Raw genomic sequence first — 21226 nt, 5'->3', positions numbered from 1 at the left:
GGTGCACATGGTCTGGGAATTGACCAGAATGTATGTTAAAACTTGGTTTCTTAGCTACTTCTGCCCTTGCAATGGAGCAAGGAAGCCAACTTGGATTTACAAAAAGTAAAAGTGTTATCTGTTACTATAACACCTACCAGATGGTTCAATTTAATCATTTGGTGGTGAGTTTTATAGCCAGCAGCAGTGCCAGCAGGACTAATTGTTGGTCTAGAAAAACAACTTGCTACTCCATTTTTTGAAGAACTGAGACAAGTTGTGGAAGTTTCTTAATATGACAGTGGATTCAATATGTTCCTTATCTTCATTATACCAGACACATTCTCAATCCAGAAATCTTTAGACCACAATAATACTTGCATCCGTGTTCAAGAAAGGGCTCCTTTTCTGCCTTATGCTAAGAAAGAGCATATAGATAGAATTTCTGGATAGATTGATGTATGTCCTTGTGTAAGGGTCTTTTCTTATATAGTGAGATGTGGGAACCCTACAAATAAGGTTTAGTCTATCTCAGGTCCCATGGGGTTAGTTCAGTCACCACATACGAATAAGATTCCCTTCAGTGAATCAGAATCAAAGTGGTACATTAGTCTACTTGAACCATTACCTAGTTGTGTAATACTCCCAGGCCTTCAGAGTGATGTAGACCCTTTTTATTGTGAATAATAATGAGGACCTATTTTTCTTCATATTAAGTTTTATTTCTTTGCATTGAATATAAGAGAAGATAAAATAGCAGAAGTACTAAAACCAGTACAATTGCTAGCTTTCTATGTATATATCATTTTGCAAATATTACTAATATTTACTAATAATTAGTACAAATATTACTAATTATTTGATTCCTTCAGAGGTTGCTGCTCTTTACCTAAAATGCGAATTATTATGAGTTCCCCCTCCCCCACTCTGCTAACTATAACCAATCAGTGTTTTAATATTTGTGTGCTCTTTACAAAGTTTACATGTCATTTGTCATTGAACTGTGTTTCCATTATTGGTATGTATGTAAACATGATAATACAACCTTGTTTTCATAAATGAGTTTAAATAAAATAGATTTTTAAGAGTCTAATTTGAGCATTATATAGGTCTTTTCTTTTTTGGGATGTTTCTTTCAAAAGTTTAAAGAACATGGTTAACTTACTTTGGTCTTTAACCCTCATAAAGGAATAATAAGTGTTTCGTGTAGATACAGGTTTGGAAACTCTTCTACCTAGAATAGTGTGTCAGTGGGATTTTTAAAAAAATTAATTTCCTATAGATGTGAAGATCTATTTCTGAACTTTCTGTAGCTCTGTAATATGCTTTAAAGTCAGGAAGTGGGAGTCCTCCAACTTCATTTATGTTTTTCAAGATGTATTTGGCTATTGGGAGCCCCTTAGCCTTCCAATTATGTTTAATAAGTAGCTATTTTATTTCTGTAAAGTAGGCCATTGGAATTTTGATTAGGATTGCATTGAATCTGTAAATAAATTTTGGTAGAATCGACATCTTAACAATATTTAGTCTTTCAGTCCATGAACACGGTATGCCCTTCCAATTTATTTAAGTCGGCTTTGATTTCTTTTAGCAAAGTTTTGTAGTTTTCTGACTGTGGGTCCTTTACATCTTTGGTTAAATTTATTCAAGAATATGTAATTGTTTTAGTTGTATTATAAATGGATTTTTTTTCTTGATTTCTCCTTGCATCAGTAGGAACACTACTGATTTTTGCACATCGCTCTTGTATCCACCTCTCTTCTGAACTCATTTGTTAGCTATAGTACTTTCATTATAGATTTTTCAGGATTTCATAAATATAGGATCATGTCATCTGCAAATAGTGAAAGTTTTATTTCTTCCTTTCCAACTTAGATATATTTTATTTCTAGTCTAATTGCTGTTAACAAGAACTTCTAGCACAATGTTAAATAACAGTGGTGACAGTGAGCTTCCTTGGCTTGTTTCTGAGCTTAGAAAACTTTTGAGTTTTTCAACAGTGAGTATGATGTTGGCAGCTGTGAGTTTTTTACATATGCTTTTTATCATGTTGAGGAAATTTCCTTCTGTCCTGTCTTTTAATGGGTTTTCAGCAAGAATGGATGCCAAGTTTTGTCAAATGCTGTTTTTGCATCAGTCAAGATATGATATGGTTTTTCCCCTTCAGTTTATTAATGTGGTGTATTGCATTAATTGATTTTCTTATGTTGAACTGCACTTATATACCTGGGATGCAACCTTGGTCAGAGTGTGTAGTGCTGTTGGATTCTATTTGCAGGTATTTTGTTGAGGATTTTTGCATCTTTATTCGTTGGAAAGACTCATCTGCAATTTTCTTTTCTTTGGTATCTTTATCTGGCTTTGGTAATAAGGTGAGGTTGGCTTCATAGAATGAGTTAGTGTTCCCTCCCATTCAAATTTTTGGAAGAGTTTGAGCAGGATTGATATTAATTCTTATTGGAATGATTGGTAGAATTCACTTGTGAAGCCGTCTGTCCTGGCCTTTTCTTTTTCAGAGGTTTTTAAAAGACTAATTCCATCTTTTTACTTGTGATTGGTCTGTTGAGAAGTCTTTTATTTCTTCTAGAGTCATGGTAGGTTGCTCGTACGTAGAAATTTGTCCATTCCATCTAAGTTGTCTAATTTGTTGGTGTATGAATATTCATAGTATCCTCTTATGATCTTTTTTATTTCTGTTGGGTGAATAGGAATGTCCTCAGTCTCATTTATTTTACTTATTTGCATCTTCTCTTCTTTTTTTTCTTGTCAGTTTAGCTAAGGATTTGTCGTTCTTCTCCAAGAACCAAATTTGGCTTTGGTTAATTCTCTTGCTTTTTTTAAATTTATTTCTGCTTTAATCTTTGTCATTTCTTTCGTTCTATTTGATTTGGGATTAGTTTGCTGTATTTTTCCGAATTCCTCCAGTACAGTTAGGTCTTTGATTTCAGCTTCTTTTTCTCTTTTAATGTAAGCATTTCAGGCTATAAATTTCCCTCTCAGTACCTCCTTTGTTGCATCCCATAAGTCTTGATATTGTGTTTTTGTTTTCATTCATCTTGTGATATCTACTTATTTCTCTTGCAATTTCTTCTTTGATCCACTGATTGTTTGAGTGTGTTGTTTAACCACCAAGTACAGGTGAATTTTCCAGTTTTCTACCTGTTACTGTTTCCAGTTTCATTCTATTACTGATGAAGTTCTTTGTGTACTTTCAGTCTATTGAAAGTTATTTAGGCCTGGCTTGTGAGCCAACATGTGACGTGTCGTGGAGAATGATCCATGAGCACTTAAGAAGAAATTTTTGTGAGGGGGGTGCATTGTTCTGTATATGTCTGTTAAGTCTAGTTCATTTATCATATTATTCATGTTCTGTTTCCTTATTGATTCTCTGTCTAGATATTCTTTCTGTACATGAAAGAGAGGTTTAAAGTCTCCTGCTATTATTGTGGAGATATCTGTCTGTCCCTTCAGTTTTGCCAGTGTTTGCCGCATGTGTTTTGGGATACCATGGTTAGGTGTATGAATATTTATGATTGTTAATTTTTCTTGGTGGCTTGCCCATTTTATTAACATATAATGAGCTTTATCTCTTAATAACAGTTTTGCATTCATTCTGTTTTGTCTGATATTAGTATAGCTACCCCAACTCTCTTCTGGTTACTGTTTGCTTGGAATATCTTTTTCCAACCTTTCACTCTCAGCCTGTTAGTATCCTTGGATCTAAGGGAAGCCTCTTATAAACAACATATAGCTGGCTCATATTTTTTTACCCATTCTGTCATTGTATCTTTTGGTTGGGAAGTTTAATCCATTACCATTTAATGTTAGTACTGTAAAGGTAGTACTTACTTCAACCATTTTCTTTTTTGGCTTTTTTATGTCATTTTTAGTTTTTGCTCTTTCTACCCTTTCTGTTACCCTTACTAATAATCTTTGTTTATACACTGTCTTCCAAGGCTCTTTCTCCTGTCTTTTCCTTTCAGTCTGCAAAATTTCCTTTAATATTTCTTATAGGGCAGGTCTCTTGTCAGTAAACTCTCTTGGTTTCTGTTTATCTGTGACTATTTTAAACTCTCTCATTTTTGTAGGACAGTTTTTCCAGATGAATTATTCTTGGTTGGCGATTTTTCTCGGTCAGTTTTTGTTTTTTTTTTTTTTTTAACTTGGGCAGGCACCAGGAAATGAACCTGGGTCTCCGGCATGACAGGCCACCGTGGCCCGCCCTCTGTTATTATCTTTTATATAGCATCCCTTACCTTCTCACCTCCGTGGTTTCTGATGAGAAGTTAAAACTTAGTCTAGTGGAGTGTTCCTTGTATATGGCAAATCACTTTTTTCCTGCTGCTTTCAGAATTCTCTTTATCTTTAGCATTTGGTATTCTGATTAATTTTAGTCTTAGAGTACGTCTATTCAGATTTTTGAAATATGTTGCACCTCTTAGATGTGAATATTTATGTATTTCATAAGATTTGGGAAATTTGGAGCCATTATTTCTTCAGATATTCATTCTGCCTGTTTTCACTTCTCTTCTGGGACACCTATGATGCATGTTTGTGCATTTTGATATTCAGATCATTGCGACCCTGCTTGATTTTTGCTGATTATGATGAGTACCTTGTACACAGACATTTTTCTTATATTTATTCTAATATGTGAATGAATGAAAGTCATAATAGCTTAGCAGTCTTTTGGAACAACTCGACAGTAAGTATAAGGCCTTCCAAAATTCTTTTACTTAACAATGATAATAGGATCTGAACCTCTTAAATGAGTTTTCTTTCTCATTCCTAATGGGGAATACCAGTTGGCATTCTCACCAGTTTGAGATTCTTGAAATTGGATTCTCTTTCCTTAGTTCCTTAGAAATGCCCTTAAATTTTATACTTTTAGTGTTTGAAATCTTAGGTTACTGAAACAGTACAGTATAAGTGGCTGTTCAAGGGCTTTTGTTAAATAAGATGTGATTATAGTTGTAGAAAATCCTGGTATGTTTTAAATAATAATAAACTTTTCTGTTTTTACCTTAGGTATCTCAATGCCATCCAGACAATGTGTCCTCATATTCTCCGCTATTTGACTACAGCTGTCATAACAAACAAAGATGTTCGGAAACGCAGACAAGTGCTGAAAGATCTAGTTAAAGTTATTCAGCAGGTATATGCTAAAATCTTTATTGTTCTTTTTTTAAAATGTCTAAATTATAGATTGAGTCTCTTTTTTAAAAGCAAGATAATGTATACATACATTATCTGTGTTTCTTTTGTTGCAAAAAGTGAAGGAGATCTGGATCCTGGAACTGGTAGATGGTGGGTGTTACCTGTATTTCTTCAGAGAAGTGACCTTTATATAAAATACAATGTTGATAGTCTCCAACTTGTGTGAAAGCTGTAGTCCAGTCCCACTAGTTGATTTTCAGTGAGCTTCTTAGCAATAAGTATGGATTAAAAAAGAACCTAAATATTTATTTGATGCAACCTTGAATTAAATACAAAGAGATAATTCTCATTCAGTAGGCTATGAATAATATCCTTGATGCTAGAGAAGTTCATCATTATTCTTCATTGATTAAGAGAGACTTGTAATAGTTGGGGAACTTAAAAACCTTTTGGGATGATTCTAGGATGAGATGTTGGAGAACTTAGTCCATAAGACATTTTAAGTTTAAGGTGTGGTATGGAATCAGGATAGACACAGATGAGATGATGCAACTGGATACTTTTCTAGAAATTGATGGTAAGCGGAGAAAACAGAAAGATTGGGATATTTTAGGGGCTATCCACTAAAAAATATTGCATAAGATCCAACATGAACTTTGGCTTACTTTTACAGGAGTCTTACACATATAAAGATCCAATTACAGAGTTTGTTGAATGCTTATATGTTAACTTTGACTTTGATGGGGCTCAGAAAAAGCTAAGAGAATGTGAATCAGTAAGTATGAACTTTTTTTTATAAATTAATAATTCTTACCTTTTTGTGTATTCTAAATAGTTAACCTTATAGTGACTTAAAGTAATGAAGTAATTATATCAGTAATATCTTTGTTACTCTTAAGGATCTGGGGTGGAGACATTAGTTTTCAAGTTTTAAGAAGTTAAACCAGGAACTTACCTGCTAAATTTAGCTGTGTTTACCAAATTCACAGGTTACTGATTGTCAGCTTCATCTTTTGAACCTAAATTCTGGCACAAAATCAAAAAGTTTGTTGAAGGACTGAGATTTTATTTCTCTGAGGTAAAAACATGCATCACACAAATGCAAGTTCAGAGGTGGTATTCAAACATTAGACAAAATATAAAATTAGAACCCCAGATTGATAATTTGTGTTTATATAGTTATAGGCAGATATTAATAAAGTAAATATTGATGTATATTTATACTATCTAGACCTGGATGTGAATCCAGAAGAGGCAGAGGGCACTTGGTTGCTATTCTTGAAGTTAAAAAATCCTCTTTTATTTATAACACCATCTGTGGAATAGGAGCTACCCTTTGCATTTTTTTTCCTTTGTATATTTCCAAGTCTACTTACTGTCATTGAAATACTAATATCTCTAGTCCATTAATAACTATTTGTTTTAAATAGTTGAAAAAGATAAGTTTTATCTATAGAGCATTTATGTAGGATAATGGACAAGACAAAGCTACTTTGTCAGAAGGTTGCTCTGTTACTTAATGTCATCAGTGAAATAAGGAAGCCTTCCAATTCTTAGGTCTTTTTTCCTACAGTATTCTTTTACTGCTTATTCAGATTATTAGAGGTTTCACCATAGTGTTGAGAAAGTGCTATGATATATAACTAATGATGTTAATAACAAGAAGTAAAGCAGACAGAAAATATTTGTGTCCAGTTTTTGAAAATTACTTGTCAGTGTCATTAATTTATTCCCTCATTTTATATGCACAGGTTCTTGTGAATGACTTCTTCTTGGTGGCTTGTCTGGAGGATTTCATTGAAAATGCTCGCCTCTTTATATTTGAGACTTTTTGTCGCATCCACCAGTGTATCAGCATTAAGTAAGAACACCCTGACTTGATTTATATCTTCTATTTTTTAAAGTCCCAGAAGTTTCCATTTACTGTAAAGTTATATTTAATAGAATTCCAGTTAATTTTTTAAAATTCTGTTGTTTACTTTTAGAAGCAAAAGAAACAATCTAGTAATGATTTCTTGAAAATCCTAACTTGTTTGAATTTTGGGATTTTGCCAACTCAGAACTATCTTCTTTAGCTTCCATGTGTGTAACATAGCATGGGCATTTTACAAAATGAAAATCTTGAAGCAGTAATTGATTGCTAGTTCCTCTTTTTAAGGGTAAATACTATTATGCATTACGTAGGGAAAAGAGTGAGCCAGTTGTAGAAAGGTTTTCAGCAAGAGTTGGAATACAGTTAGCTCTTAGTAAATCAGAAATTCTATTGAAGGATCACCACATTTGGTAATCATTTCAGTTAATTAAGTTTTTTTATTTAGTTACATATTAGAATTCCCATATATGACATCCTAAAATGTTGAACGTGGAAAAATTATGGTGAATTGTACTTAAAATTTTCTCTGTTGTGTGAGAAAATTATTGGGGAAAAAATGTGAAACTTGCATAACCTATTAGAAACTTATTTTATGTATTCGAGTTTAAAGAGTAACAAGTGCCCTTTGGCCACGTTGAAATCAAATAGTAAATGTTTATAAACTTAATACTTTAATGTTTGCCTCTGAAGAATGGTTTGTAGGCCAAATTCTTTTCCTTTAATGCCATTTGTTTTTGCTAAGGCATTGTTTGCTTGCCTGATTTTAGTGGGTTGTCATTGAAGTGGTTGTCCACGGAAGTGTATTGTGATCATGGGCTTTTCTTATGGGAATTGAATCCTTGACTTCAGTTTTATTAGTGCTTAGCTAGCAGACATACAGTTTTAAAAATCTGATTTTCTGAAAGAATACGTGCAGATTCCTAATATGTTATTGATTTTAAAATAGAGTGATAGGCATATGATATGTGGGCAATAGATAATTAGGGATGTGAAAGAGGGAGGTTAGTAATTTAGTTTCTCTTGTGGATTTGCCCTATTTCTTATTAGAATCTGGTCACTTGTATGTTTTCTTGTCTGAAACTTATTTAACTACCCCTCTTTTGAGCCATTTGAAAGCAGAATTTCCTTTTTCTTTCTTTAGCTTCTAATATATTACTGTACTAACTCTGTACAGTATAAATGCTTAATATATATTTGTTAAATGAGTACATTTCTTTTTGCATTAGTGAACTTTCAATTTTGTCCATGATAATACTTGTTTTAAAAAATATTTTTATGGAAAAGTATCCACACATATAGAGTCCAACCATATAATACAACAGTGGCTCACAATGTCATCACGTAGTTGTGTGTTCTTCACAGTGATCATATTTAGAACATTTTCATCATTCCAAGAAAAGAAATTAAAAAAAAAGGACTCATACATCCCATACCCCTAACCCTGCCTCTCACTGACCCACAGTATTTCAGTCTACCTAATTTTTAGCCTTTATATCCTCTCCCCCTATTATTTATTTATTTTTTTATCCTTTTTTTTTTAAAAACTCATCTGTCCATACCTTGGATAAAAGTAGCATCAGACACAAGGTTTTCACAATCGTATAGTCACACTGTAAAAGCTATATAGTTGTACAGTCTTCTTCAAGAATCAAGGCTACTGGAACACACTTCAACAGTTTCATTGCTTCCCTCTAGCCACTCCAACACCATAAACTAAAAGGGGATATCTATATAATGCATAAGAATAACCTCCAGATAACCTCCCGACTCTGTTTGAATGATCTCAACCACTGAGACTTTATTTTGTCTCATGTCTCTCTTCTCCCTTTTGGTCAGCGTGATAATGCTTTTTTTACTTTTGTGTTTACTTCTGAGGTCTCATGAGTAAGAAAGTTTATTATAGTTCTAGCTCTTTCCCTTTTATAACTCTGGGAAGGTGGAGTCATTATTTTGCTTCTTGAGATTCCATTAACTATCCTTAGCATTAAGATAGATAAAACTATTTCTACTACTACGCAAAAGAGATGTGCATCCCAACAAGATACTTGAATAAACTGTTACATGACATTAAACGTCTTTTTAAACTTGTCTCTTTAAGCTGTAGTTTGTTAATTTTCACCTTCTTTCTTTGATCCCTATAGTTTTCTGCTGGGCAAAGTGTCTAAAACATTTTTATACTAAAGTTTTAGTGGCTTTCCAAAGTCCAAAATCATAGCCTTTCTCCCAATGATAGCATTTCCTTTCACCTATGTTATTTCAAATGCTAAATTCACCCTTTGACTGTCTCTGGTAAATTTTACTAACTTAGATGGTTTAGAATAGGCAGACTAATAATTTTATTTGAGTATTAGGAAAGAACCTTAGAATTGGAAGGAATCTAATCCAACAATTCACGGTTATTGAATATTTTAGAGTAGGACTTTGCAGTAGAACTATGCAATGATGCAAATGTTTTATATCTGCGTTGTACAGTATGGTAGCCAATAACTACAGGTGGCTGTTGAGTACTGAAAAATGTAGCAAGTGTAATGAGGTCAGGAACTAAATTTGAAATTTAATTTAATTCTAATTAGTTGGAATTTATATATCCTCATGTAGCTATTGTATTCAAGTGGTGTATGTGTATGTATATGCATGTAAACAACAGGATTTGTTTTCAAATGCAGTATTATCTTTGTGAGTGTATATGTTTAGGTACATGTATAAACAGACATGGCACTTTCCCCTTGCCCCCTGCTTATCTTGTCCCATTCAGCTTTCTTTCTGATTGCAAAGGATGTCTGCTGAATGCTAAGACTTCTGGAAACAGTTTTACAAAACAGTGACTCATTACAAGCCTTTTTTTTTTTTAAATAAACCTTATAGAGCTGTTTTAAATTGCACAGAGTATGGAATTCACATATCACACCCCCAGTCCAACCCCCATCCCCACCACCACCACCACCACGTTTCTCTGTCATTAACATCTTACCTTAGTATGGTGCATTTGTTACGGTTGAGGAACCAATATTGATACATTTTTATCTAAAGTTAATAGTTTATATTAGGGTTCACTTTTTGTTTTGTACAGTTCTTTGGGTTTTGACAAATGCATAATATCATGTATCCATCATGATGGTAGCATAAAGAATAGTTTCACTGTCCTAAAAATACCGTGCTCCACCTTTTCATCCCTCCCTTACTCCCTCGGAACTCCTGATAGCCATTGAATTTTTTTATTGTCTCTACATTTTGCCTTTTCCAGATGTCATATAACTTGAATCATACAGTGTTTAGCCTTTTCAGACTGCTTCTCTCATTTAGCATTATACATTTAGCATACCTGAATGTTTTTTGTGACTTTAATAGTTCATTTCTTTTTATCACTTAATATTTTTCCATTGTATGGATGTACCACCACAGTTTGTTTACCTATTCACCTATGAAAGACGTGGGTGCTTCCAGGTTTTGGCAGTTGTGAATAAAACACCTATAAACATTTGTGTATAGTTGTGTAGTAGTATCTTGTTGTTGGGGTTTTCTTTGGTTTTCCATTTTGTTTTTAATTAGAGAAGCTACAGTTTACAGAAAAATGATGCAGAAAATACAGAGTTCCCATATCCCGCCTCCCCATGCATGTATACTCATAATTTTCCCTATTATTAATACTGCATTAGTGTGATACCTTTGTTACAATTGATGAAACAGTATATTTGTAATTAGACTATTACCCATAGTCCATAGTCTACATTAAGGTTGGCTGTTCGTATACAAACTAAGATATCCCCCTTTAACCACATTCAAATATATGTTTCAGTGGTGTTAATTATATTCACTACGTTTTGCTACCGTCACCATTATCCATTGCTAAACAGAAACTACCCCTAAGCATTAATTCCACATTCCCTACCCCTATCCTATCATCCTATAAAGTAGTCTAGTTTTACTCTATGAATTTACATGTTCTGATTAATTTATACTAGTGAGTTCATACAATATTTTTCATTTTGTGTTTGGCTTATTCAATATGATGTCTTCAATGTTCATCCATGTTGTTGCATGTTTCAGAACTTCATTTTTAGGCTGAGTAATCCATTGCATGTGTATACCACTTTTTGTTTAGCCGTTTATCTTATATGGACACTTCAGTTGCTTCTGGTTTGGGCAGTTGTGAAAAATGCTGCTATAAACATTGGAATGCAGTATTTGAGAATCTCTCTCAATTCTTTGGGGTATATACCTAGAAGTGAGATTTCCAAGTAATTCTTTACTTAACTTTCTAAGGAACCTACAAATTTTTCTCCAGCTGCTACACGTTTTACATACCATACAATCAAAGAGTATTCCCATTGTCTCCATATTCTCTCCAAAACTTATTTTCTATTGTTTGTTTTTTTTTTTAGTAATAGCCATTGTAGGGGTGTGAAATGGTATATCATTGTGTTTGTTTTTTTTTTTTTGGTGCATTGTCTGGGAATCAAACCTGGGTCTCCCATATGAAAGGTGGGCATTCTAACCACTGAACTACCTGATCACTGTGATTTTGATTTACATTTTTCTGATGGATTAATCCCACTTATTCAAGGGTGGCTTGATATAAGAAAATCAATTAATATAATAATAATACCACATTAATGAAATGAAGGCAGAAATACTACATGATTATCTTAGTTGACACAAAAAAGGCATTTGGCAAAATTCATCACCCCTTCTTGAAAAACTCAGAAAACTAGGAATTTAAAGAAACTTCCTCAACATGGTAAAGGGCATACATAAAAAATCCATAGCTAACATCATACTTAATCGTCAAAGACTGAAAGGTTTACCCCTATGATCAAGATATAGATGCCCACTGTCATCACTCTTACTCACCATTGTACTGGAAGTTCTAGCAAGAGCAGTTAAGCAAGAAAAAGAAACAAAAGATATCCAGATTGGAAGGAACAAGGAAAACTTCTAATTGCGTAAGTCATGATCCTATGTATAGAAAATCTAGAGCAAAGTAGTGGAGTTTAAGAGCAACATGCAAAAATCAGTAGTGTTTTTATACACTAGTAGTGAATATTCTAAAGAGGGAATCAAGAAAAAAAATTCTACTTATAATAGCATCTAAAAGAGTCAGATATCTAGGAATGATTTAACTGAGGATGTAAAGGACTTGTACATGCAAAACTATAATGCACCGCTGAACGAAATCAAAGAAGACCTAGATAAATGGAAAGACATTTCATGTTCATGGATTGGAAGACAATAAGATGTCAATTCCACCAAAATGATTTATAGTTTTAGCATTATCTCAATCAAAATTCTAATACCCTTTGCAGAAATGGAAAAGCCGATCATCGAATTTAATATGGACGTGTAAGAGGCCCCAAATACACATTTCTCCAAAGTAAGTCCATGAAAACATGCTCAAGAGCATTAGCCATCAGGGAAATGCAAATAATTGTGTTTTTTTTTAGTTTGCAATTCTTAAATGACATGGCATTGAACATATTTTTATATGCTTTTTGGCCATCTGTGTAATGGTACGATACTTTTCTCCAATTTTAAATTGGATTATTTGTTTTATTTTTGAGTTTGAATTGTTCTTTGAATATTTTAGATCCAAGTCCTTTGTCAGTATATGCTTTGCAAATATTTTCTGTCAGTTTGTGGCTTGTATTTTTATCCCTTTAAAAATGTCTTTCACAGAGCAAAAGTTTTTCATTCTGTTGATGTCCAACTTAAGAACTTTTTCTCTCTTTGATAATCCTTTGTTTTTTTTAGCCGAGAAAATTAAGATTTAGAGATATTAAGCTGTTTAAGTATTACTAAATGATAGCGCCTGGGCAAACAGGGCTTTGACATTCATTGCATTGCATCTCGCAGTACATTTAAATTATTTTTCAATGTGGACAATTTGTGATACAGCAATTCAGAGGGGAAAAAATTACAAATGTTAATGAGCATGTTTTCTGGCTAGACTCATAGCACACCCTGATGAAGCTTAATATACAGAGAAAGAAACAAAAAATAAATGTAAAGTTACAAATGGTGGTAGGTGTTTTGATGAGAAATGCATAGTGACTAGAGAGAATGACATGGACATAATTTGTGTATTTGAAAATCAGGGAAGTAATTTTAGATTGAAGGTTCATTGAACCCTCATAACTCTGAATGGAATATCTTTAAGTCCAAAACTAAGCTTTTTCCACTGGTGTACTAATTAATAACAAATTACTCCTCTCTGGTTTATGCTTGACCTGTCCCTGCGTTTAATTAATCTAAAGTTATTTGATATTCTCTCATTTTGGTGGGAGTGGTGTGGATGTTTCTCTGGCCTTCTTCTCCCAATGGACACATTCAAATACTTCAGTGGAATAGTATTATAAAACCCATGCTTGTTTATTAAATAACTTTTTCCATTTGTGATTTGGAACATCCTCTGTTAATCCATTTCTTGACTTCATGATTGTAAGCACATGTGATAGTCATAGCTTTATAAAAACGCATATGAGGAAGGTTTTTATCAGTTTATATACAACTCTGTAGATTTGTTGGGTAAGTTAGAGATCTGTTTACCATAAAGTATGCAGCATCTGTCATAAAAGATTACTGTGGGGGATTTAATTTAGTATAGTTGAATAGTTTATTAGATATGGTGTGTGTCTGAAATTTAAAAGCTGTTCTATAATAATTCTTGGATCAGTTTTCAATTGTAGATAAAAGCAAATATGAATGTGATATTTTGAATGTGTATGATGCATGTTGGAACATATATTAATATAGTTTTCCTATAAAGGGTTAGTTTTGGCTTTTCATAACCGATTTTGCATTTCTTTTAAGTTAAAGCTACTCTACTTTACCTATTTTATTAAGTAAGATTTTAAATCTTAACATTTTTTAAAGTTCTTGTTACTTCTATGTATTATACACACTTTATATTCAGTTATACTGATCTTAAAGAGAAATTAGAAGATGCATTTCCAGAAAGAGATAAAATAGTATCAGGGGCTATTATTACTGCATTTTATATTAAATGTAAGGTAATATCTTATTTTTGACTACTGAAATATTGGGATGAGTATTTTCAGTTGTAATACAGACTGTGTATTTAGCATTTCTCAATTTTCTCCTGTTTTTTCTACTTCCTTTTAATTTTGCATTTAGACACATTTTACATTTAACTCATAGTCTTTAATCATACTCTTATAAAATAATGGAGTATTTTTCTTTGAATATGTTGACTAGTTGACCATAGTCTGCAGTGAAATCCAGACTAGGGGTTCCCATATTGTAATACTGAAGTCAGTAGCATTTAAATAAATTATACTTACAAATAATTTGAAAGTCCAGGTTACTCAAAGAAGTAATTAATAAGAAATGTGAAATTCTGACCCCAGATCTTTATTTGTCAAGATATATGTCTTGGGCCTGTGGGATTTGGGAAGGTCAAGGAAGGAAATCATCTAAAAGATTAGGTATGGAAAACCTGGTAGAAAACCAGCCTAGAGTTGGTGAAACCCTAATTTAGATTTATTCTATCTTATGTTCAGAAGTAGGACCATTGATATTAATTACTACCCAGAAGCATGAAAATAATCAAGTTTTATGCTGATGTTAAATCAGAGAAATTAAAGTGAGGCTGAAATACTTATATTTTGTCACATCTTGAGAAATAGCACTTAAGGATTCTTTGTATATTTTAACATATTCGATATTATGCTTTTCTGTCATTTGAACAAGAGAACCATTCAACCTTAAGATGTATCTACCCTAAGTTGCCTATGTACGTTGAGGTTTTAATATAATCTAAGCATTCTGAAATTATTTTTCAAATATGGATTGAATCAGATATTTTTCTTACGAATTCTGCACTTGGTAGCAGTTTGGCTTTTATTTTAGTTTGTTGAAGCATTGTGTTCTTTACCATGAGACAGGCATGATCTAGAATAGCTTAAGCCAATTTTTTGTTTTTCAAGCTTTAATATGATCTCCTTTTTATTTTTGAATGTTTACTATTTGTATAAAATCGAATGGAAGAGAAATGTAGACTTTGAAGATTTCTCTCCACTGATCTAACTAGTCTAATTAATGTGATTAATTAATGGAATTTTACTTTGTGTGTTTTTCTAATACTCATGAAGAAACTAGACTTGACACATTCTTTAATTCACTCTTGAAGTGATTGGTAGTTTAGATAACCTGAGATGCCATAAATAATTTACTAATACTTCTTGGACTTTATTTCAAGTTTTTCTCTGACTTGATTTACTAAGTAATGTATCAACAAGCACGATGCAAACAGTAACTCTCCAGAGAAGGGATTATAGGGTCAGAGCAGTCATTTATGGGTCTTTTGATGCATGTTGCCAGATTGCCCCAGCCATGTTAGAATACAAGACTTAGGATATGGATGTAACTCTCCCTCACAGTTCCCCCTTGGCACCTCATACCCTGACTTCAGGTGTTCAATGTTATGTGCACACTGGATGACTGTGGTGCTGCTTATGGCTCTTTAACTCCAGAGCTACCTCTAGCCCACCAAGCTCCAGCCAAAGGAGAGCAATGTTAACATAGCTCATACAAAGCAGACTCCCAACAAATCATCCAGTGGTAAAGCACCCAGGAAGCAACTGGCTACAAAAGCCACTGGCAAGTGCGCCCTCTACTGGAGAGGTGAAGAAACATCATTATAAGCATGGTACTGTGGCTTCTTTGAAACAGAAGTTGTCAAAAGTCCATTGAACTTCTGATTTGCAAACCTCCCTTCCAGCATCTGATGTGAGAAATTGCCCAGGACTTCAAAACAGATCTGTGCTTTCACAGTACATTTATTGGAGCTTTGCAGGAGGCAGGTGAGGCTTATCTGGTTTGCCTTTTTGAAGACATCAGCCTGTGCTAATCAGAGTAAAATGGCCTTTAAAAGTTATACTTTTGAGATGCAGGAGACGTACAAAAGAGTAACTTCTATAGGAAGTGATAAAATAATACTGAGTATGTTTTGGGACATCTGTTCTTTACCTGTAGATTAGAAGCTTCAGGAAAAGGGATCAGCTTTGATAATGCTGAAGAGAATGTAGTTTACATGTCTCTAAAATAAGTCAAGCAGGAAATATTTGCAGGAATTTTGCCTCATCCAAAAAAATGCCTGTGTGTTTAAGTAAAATGACATACTTCTCTACTTTTAGTGGCTTAAAAAAAATAGGATTTAGAGAACAGTGATAAAAAGAATAAAGTGAAATCTGTCCATGAAACTAAAGTAATAGTCATAAATTAATTGTTCTTTCTGTTTGCTATGTATGTGTGCTTACAACAAAATGGATCATAAAATCCAGGGAGTTTTGTGATTGTATTGGCTATGTTCCATACTCATCATCCTGATGTTTTTAACTCCAAGCATCATTTAAAGAAAATTGAAAAGTTATGATATCCTCATAGATTTAGTTTGTGCAATTTTAATTGCATAGCTTAATTTTTACATTTGGAATGAAATCCTGCTGTTTGTCAGTGATGTATAAAATAGAGATTATATTATTTCCATAAAATTATTTTTATTAACAAGATGGTTACATTTGGGTTGGAAGCTCTAGAATCACTTCATTACATAATCCAAAATCCTTACCTTTTTTTAAGTTGAAAGTATTGTCAGATCAGGAATTTTAGTTTTTACTATTCCAAGGAATGATTTTGTTGTTGATATTTTAGTTCTTATAATCAACCAGTAATTACATGGAAAAGCCTGAGAGTATATAATAGTCTTAATGAAAGCTGAAAAAGTTAGTTAATGTTTATGTATAAATTCCCATATATATGTATGCATGTATACTATGTACTTTTAAGTATAATTCATTCATACATAAATATTTTTCCATCAGATGTTTGATTGACTTTCCAACTATCAAGACTGGTGTTTGCTTTAGTCCTGATAAACTCGGCCCTGCCATGTCCTCTGTGATCTAATCATAAATTGATGTTTTAGTTGGTTTAAGTTGCCAGAATCCAGTATACCAGAAATAAGCTGGCTTTTAACAATGGAGATCTATTAGTTTACAAGCTTATAGGTCTGAGGCTTTGAAAATGTCCACATCAAGCATCAGTAGGCAATCTGACAATCCTGGACTCCTTTGTCGTATGGCAAAGCACATGGCGTCATCTGCTGGTCCTTCTCTCCCAAGCTTTCATTGTTTTCAGCTTCTGGCTGCTCCTTCTGTGGCTTTCTTTCTGAACTTCTTTTCGTGTCCTTCTCTCTCATCTTCTGTGCTTTCTCTCTATTTCATGGTTTTATAAAGGACTTTAGTAAGAGGATTAACCAGGACGCCCTCAACTGAAATAACCTAATCAGAAGGCCCCATCCACAATGGGCCTACACTCACAGGAATGGAATAGCTTTAAGAACATGATCTTTGGGGGTACATACAGCTTCAAACCATCACAGTTGGGAAGCTGTAACATGTAGATTGGTTGGTGTCAAAATATTTGTCTCTGTCCTCTCACTCTTTCTCTGTCCCCCTTTCTTAAATTCAGTGACCATATAGATTATGTAGGGAACAACTCCAGGGAGTACCTCCAGAGTTTTGCAGCACAAGTGCACACAGAGGCTCTGAGTGATCCTTGAAGTAAATTTAATTTGTATAATTATGCATCATAGAAAGCTTTTTCCTTTAAGATCATTAATTGTTGAACATCTCTCAACATAAGCTACTTTTGTAGAAGCTGTGGGATTTCTGTAAATACAGAATATGGTGCCCTTCCCTCAAGGATCTTACAGACTGTTGGGGGAAATGGGATATTGTGTGCATTGCCAAGGCAGTAGGCAGAAACATGAGCAATACAGATAGAAAGAGCCATAGTATTTTAGAGAATGTGGCCCAGAAATGCCTAAAAATTTCTATGCATAATAGAGGTCAAACACATTAGGCACATAAAACTAAATTTTTAGACCCAGTTAACGTTGTTTTTACTTTTCTGATTAGCATGTTGGCAGATAAACTGAACATGACTCCAGAAGAAGCTGAAAGGTGGATTGTGAATTTGATTAGAAATGCAAGACTGGATGCCAAAATTGATTCTAAATTAGTGAGTATTATATTACTTATGCTACATACTAGATATTGGTTGCTATTTTACCCTTTTTGTGGCAATTTTTAATTAGACTATTTTGTTCTGTTCTATTAAGAATTTGGGTTTTTAAAAAATTATAGTTCTTTGAAGCACCATTGTTTTTGCTTTCTGTGTGAATATTGGAATTTCTACACAGTGTATAAAAGATGTTCAGCAGTCATAACTTTGTAATTATATCATGTTCATTACTTACTTGTGAACGTTGTTGATGTTACAAGGTCACTTTTCCTTTGTTTCATTTCAGGGTCATGTGGTTATGGGTAACAATGCAGTCTCACCCTATCAACAAGTGATTGAAAAGACCAAAAGCCTTTCCTTTAGAAGCCAGATGTTGGCCATGAATATTGAGAAGAAACTTAATCAAAATAGTAGATCAGAGGTAAGAACCAAAAATTTTATATTTTGTCTGGAATTTAGTAATGATGTTACATAATTAGTACATAAATTTAATTTTGGAGCATAGTAGTTCCTATTATCTATTGTATCTGATTTTGTATTTCCATTTGTTAAGGGTGTGAAATTTGTTTAAGAAATGACTAAACTGAAAAGAATTTTTTCTTGGATATATTGTATGTATCAGTCAAGAAAACTGAAAAAGATTGTGTTTCTAGTTTATTATTACTATTTTTCTTTCACTTTTACTCTTCTGTATGACTTCAACTCATTTCTTCAAAGTTTTCTTTAACACCTCATTTTGATACTGGTGGATGATAATTTGCATGTGTAACCCTCTTTCAAGTGCTTGAAATGTGTGTTTTTTCTAAGTCTAAATATTTCTGTAAAAATGTTGATCTTACTGCATCTTTTAGTTTTGATCTTACATAAATTTGATTTTATCTTTAATGCTAAATGAGTAACTATGTAAAAAAATATATCTCTCTTTCTGGTAGAAATCCTATATGTTAGATATTGAAGGAGCTTGGATGGCATTGAAATTAGGGAATCCCAAGCCACCTTTGATGCTCTTTAGCCATTATAATTACATGTAATTGATAGGATAGGAGTCATTAGGAAGCACTTGTGGGACATCTAAGGACTCCATTTGATCGAAGTTTTAGGAATGGGCTTGTGTCCTTGGAGAAGTCATTTAGTTTTTTTGCTGTTTTTTTTAATTTTTAAAATAAATTGAATTTATTTTATTTAACAGTTGTTTAGTTTTAAAAGAGAAGACAAATTCAGAAATTTCCTGCCCCTTCTAACCAAGTTTAGAATAACTAAACCTGGAAAATAATTTTTTTTTAATTCAATTGTATTGAGATACATTCACATACCATGTAGTCATCCAAAGTGTACAATCAGTAGTTCACAGTATCATCATATAGTTCTGCATTCATCAACACAATCAATTTTTGAACATTTTCAGAAAATAACTTTTATGAAATATTTTTCTCCATGTTTCAGGGTCAGTTTATATTAAGATGATTGTTTCAGTTTTGGTAATATTGTCATTGCTCTACTTTATAAATATTCATAAACTATATATGGCAGATGATATTTTGATGTTATTGTTTTGTTCTAAGTGGGGGAGCTGACATTTAATAATTGTAGAAATTATCAGAATCTTAATCATTTGGTATGAATAGTGCTAAAGTAAATACTAATATCACTTTTTTCCATGTTAGCTTTTACAGAAAGTATTTTCTTTTCACCCTGTTGATTTCTCTTTGTATACTTTAGGCTCCTAACTGGGCAACTCAGGACTCTGGCTTCTACTGAAGAAATGTAACCAAAAAAAAAAAAAAAGGGAAAGAAAAAGCTGTAAAAGAAAGATGAAATAATAAAACTATTACATAAGTATGACATACATTTTAGAAACGACATATTGATTATAAATTTTGGAAAAATTTGAATAAAATTGACTTTCATTTTATCTTACTGTGACTTTCCTTGTGTATGCAAGTGTGATTTTTTTTTGTTTTGCTTTTAATTTTAAAATTAAAATATTGCAGAGAAATCCATATACGTTATACTCAAATTTCCCCCAATAGTTACATCTAATGTTACTATAATACAATATCAAAACCAAGAAATTGGCATTTGTCCATACATATATATATATGTATGTATCTCCTCATGTCATTTTATCATGTATAAATTTGTGTAACCGCTGCAATCACTGCAAATACCTCCCTCTTACTTAAATCCTCATCATCTCCATAAACCCTAACCCTGACAACAATAATTTGTTCTTTATCTTTCTAATTTTGTCATTTTGGGAATGGTATATAAATGGGATTATAAAGAACATGACCCTTTGAGGTTAGCTGTTTTCATTCAGCATAATATCCTTGAGAGCCACCCAAGTTGTCTCATATCAGTAGCTTGCTCCTTTTTATTGCTTAGTAGTATTCCATATATTGATGTATCACATATTTTAATCAATCACCCACTGAAGAATATTTTGGTTATTTCCATTTGGGCTGCTGCAAACAAAGCTGTTATTACTTAATTAAAGTGTTTCCTTAAGCTACTCACTGAGCAACTATAGAGAGTAAGAGTACAAATTGAAGTTGAATTTTATAAATGTCTCCCTGAATATTATGATATATATCTTGGGTATCCAAAACACGGTGTATATGTGTATGTGGGTACAGACATACACACAGTTTATACATAAGAAGTAGATAAAGCCCTTGGGCTTCCATTTACACAGTAGTAGTTTGATTTTCATTTGCTTGTTGAAATTCAACCCAATCATATAATAGAAATTTATCTTTTTGTGTTCTCAAGGAATGATAGAAAGATAAAATATATATGTGTGTTCTTTTTATCTGACATCTGATCAGGTCACCTTTGACATTTAGTTAAGCTTAGAGAATGTTGCATTTTCATTATTCTCAAATTGCCTCTGCCATTTAAACAGCATAGAGAGCTTCTCCCATACTAAACTTAAGGCTAGAGTTTGAAAACTTATTCTGTAAAGGACCAGATAGTAAATAATAGCCTCAGCAGGCGTATTGCTCTCTGTTTCAACTTCTCCGCTCTTTCATGTTTCTCAAAAGTTGCCTTAGATACTATGTAAATGAAGTTATGACTGTGTCACAAAAACTTTGTTTACAAAAACAGGCAGAGGGCTGGATTTGATTTATATGCCAAAGCTGCTGGCTCCTGACTTGGGGCACTGATATCTCT

At 33.0% G+C, this 21226-nt stretch overlaps 1 protein-coding gene across 1 annotated transcript in view; it reads left to right on the top strand.

Moving 5' to 3' along the window:
- Positions 1-19964, top strand: part of EIF3E (eukaryotic translation initiation factor 3 subunit E) — a 52100-nt gene extending 32136 nt beyond the window's left edge. The window contains exons 8-13 of the mRNA XM_077167486.1: positions 5008-5134; positions 5810-5911; positions 6888-6997; positions 17947-18049; positions 18339-18473; positions 19772-19964. Of these exons, the coding sequence (XP_077023601.1) occupies positions 5008-5134; positions 5810-5911; positions 6888-6997; positions 17947-18049; positions 18339-18473; positions 19772-19810 (616 nt within the window). The 3' untranslated portion in view covers positions 19811-19964. The remainder of the gene's footprint in view (positions 1-5007; positions 5135-5809; positions 5912-6887; positions 6998-17946; positions 18050-18338; positions 18474-19771) is intronic.
- Positions 19965-21226: the final 1262 nt, after the last annotated feature.

The sequence above is a fragment of the Tamandua tetradactyla genome, chromosome 6 (assembly GCF_023851605.1).
Source record: "Tamandua tetradactyla isolate mTamTet1 chromosome 6, mTamTet1.pri, whole genome shotgun sequence".
Lineage (NCBI taxonomy): Eukaryota > Metazoa > Chordata > Mammalia > Pilosa > Myrmecophagidae > Tamandua > Tamandua tetradactyla.
The sequence above is the reverse complement of the archived record's forward strand: the minus strand, read 5'-3'. Positions and strand labels throughout refer to the sequence as shown.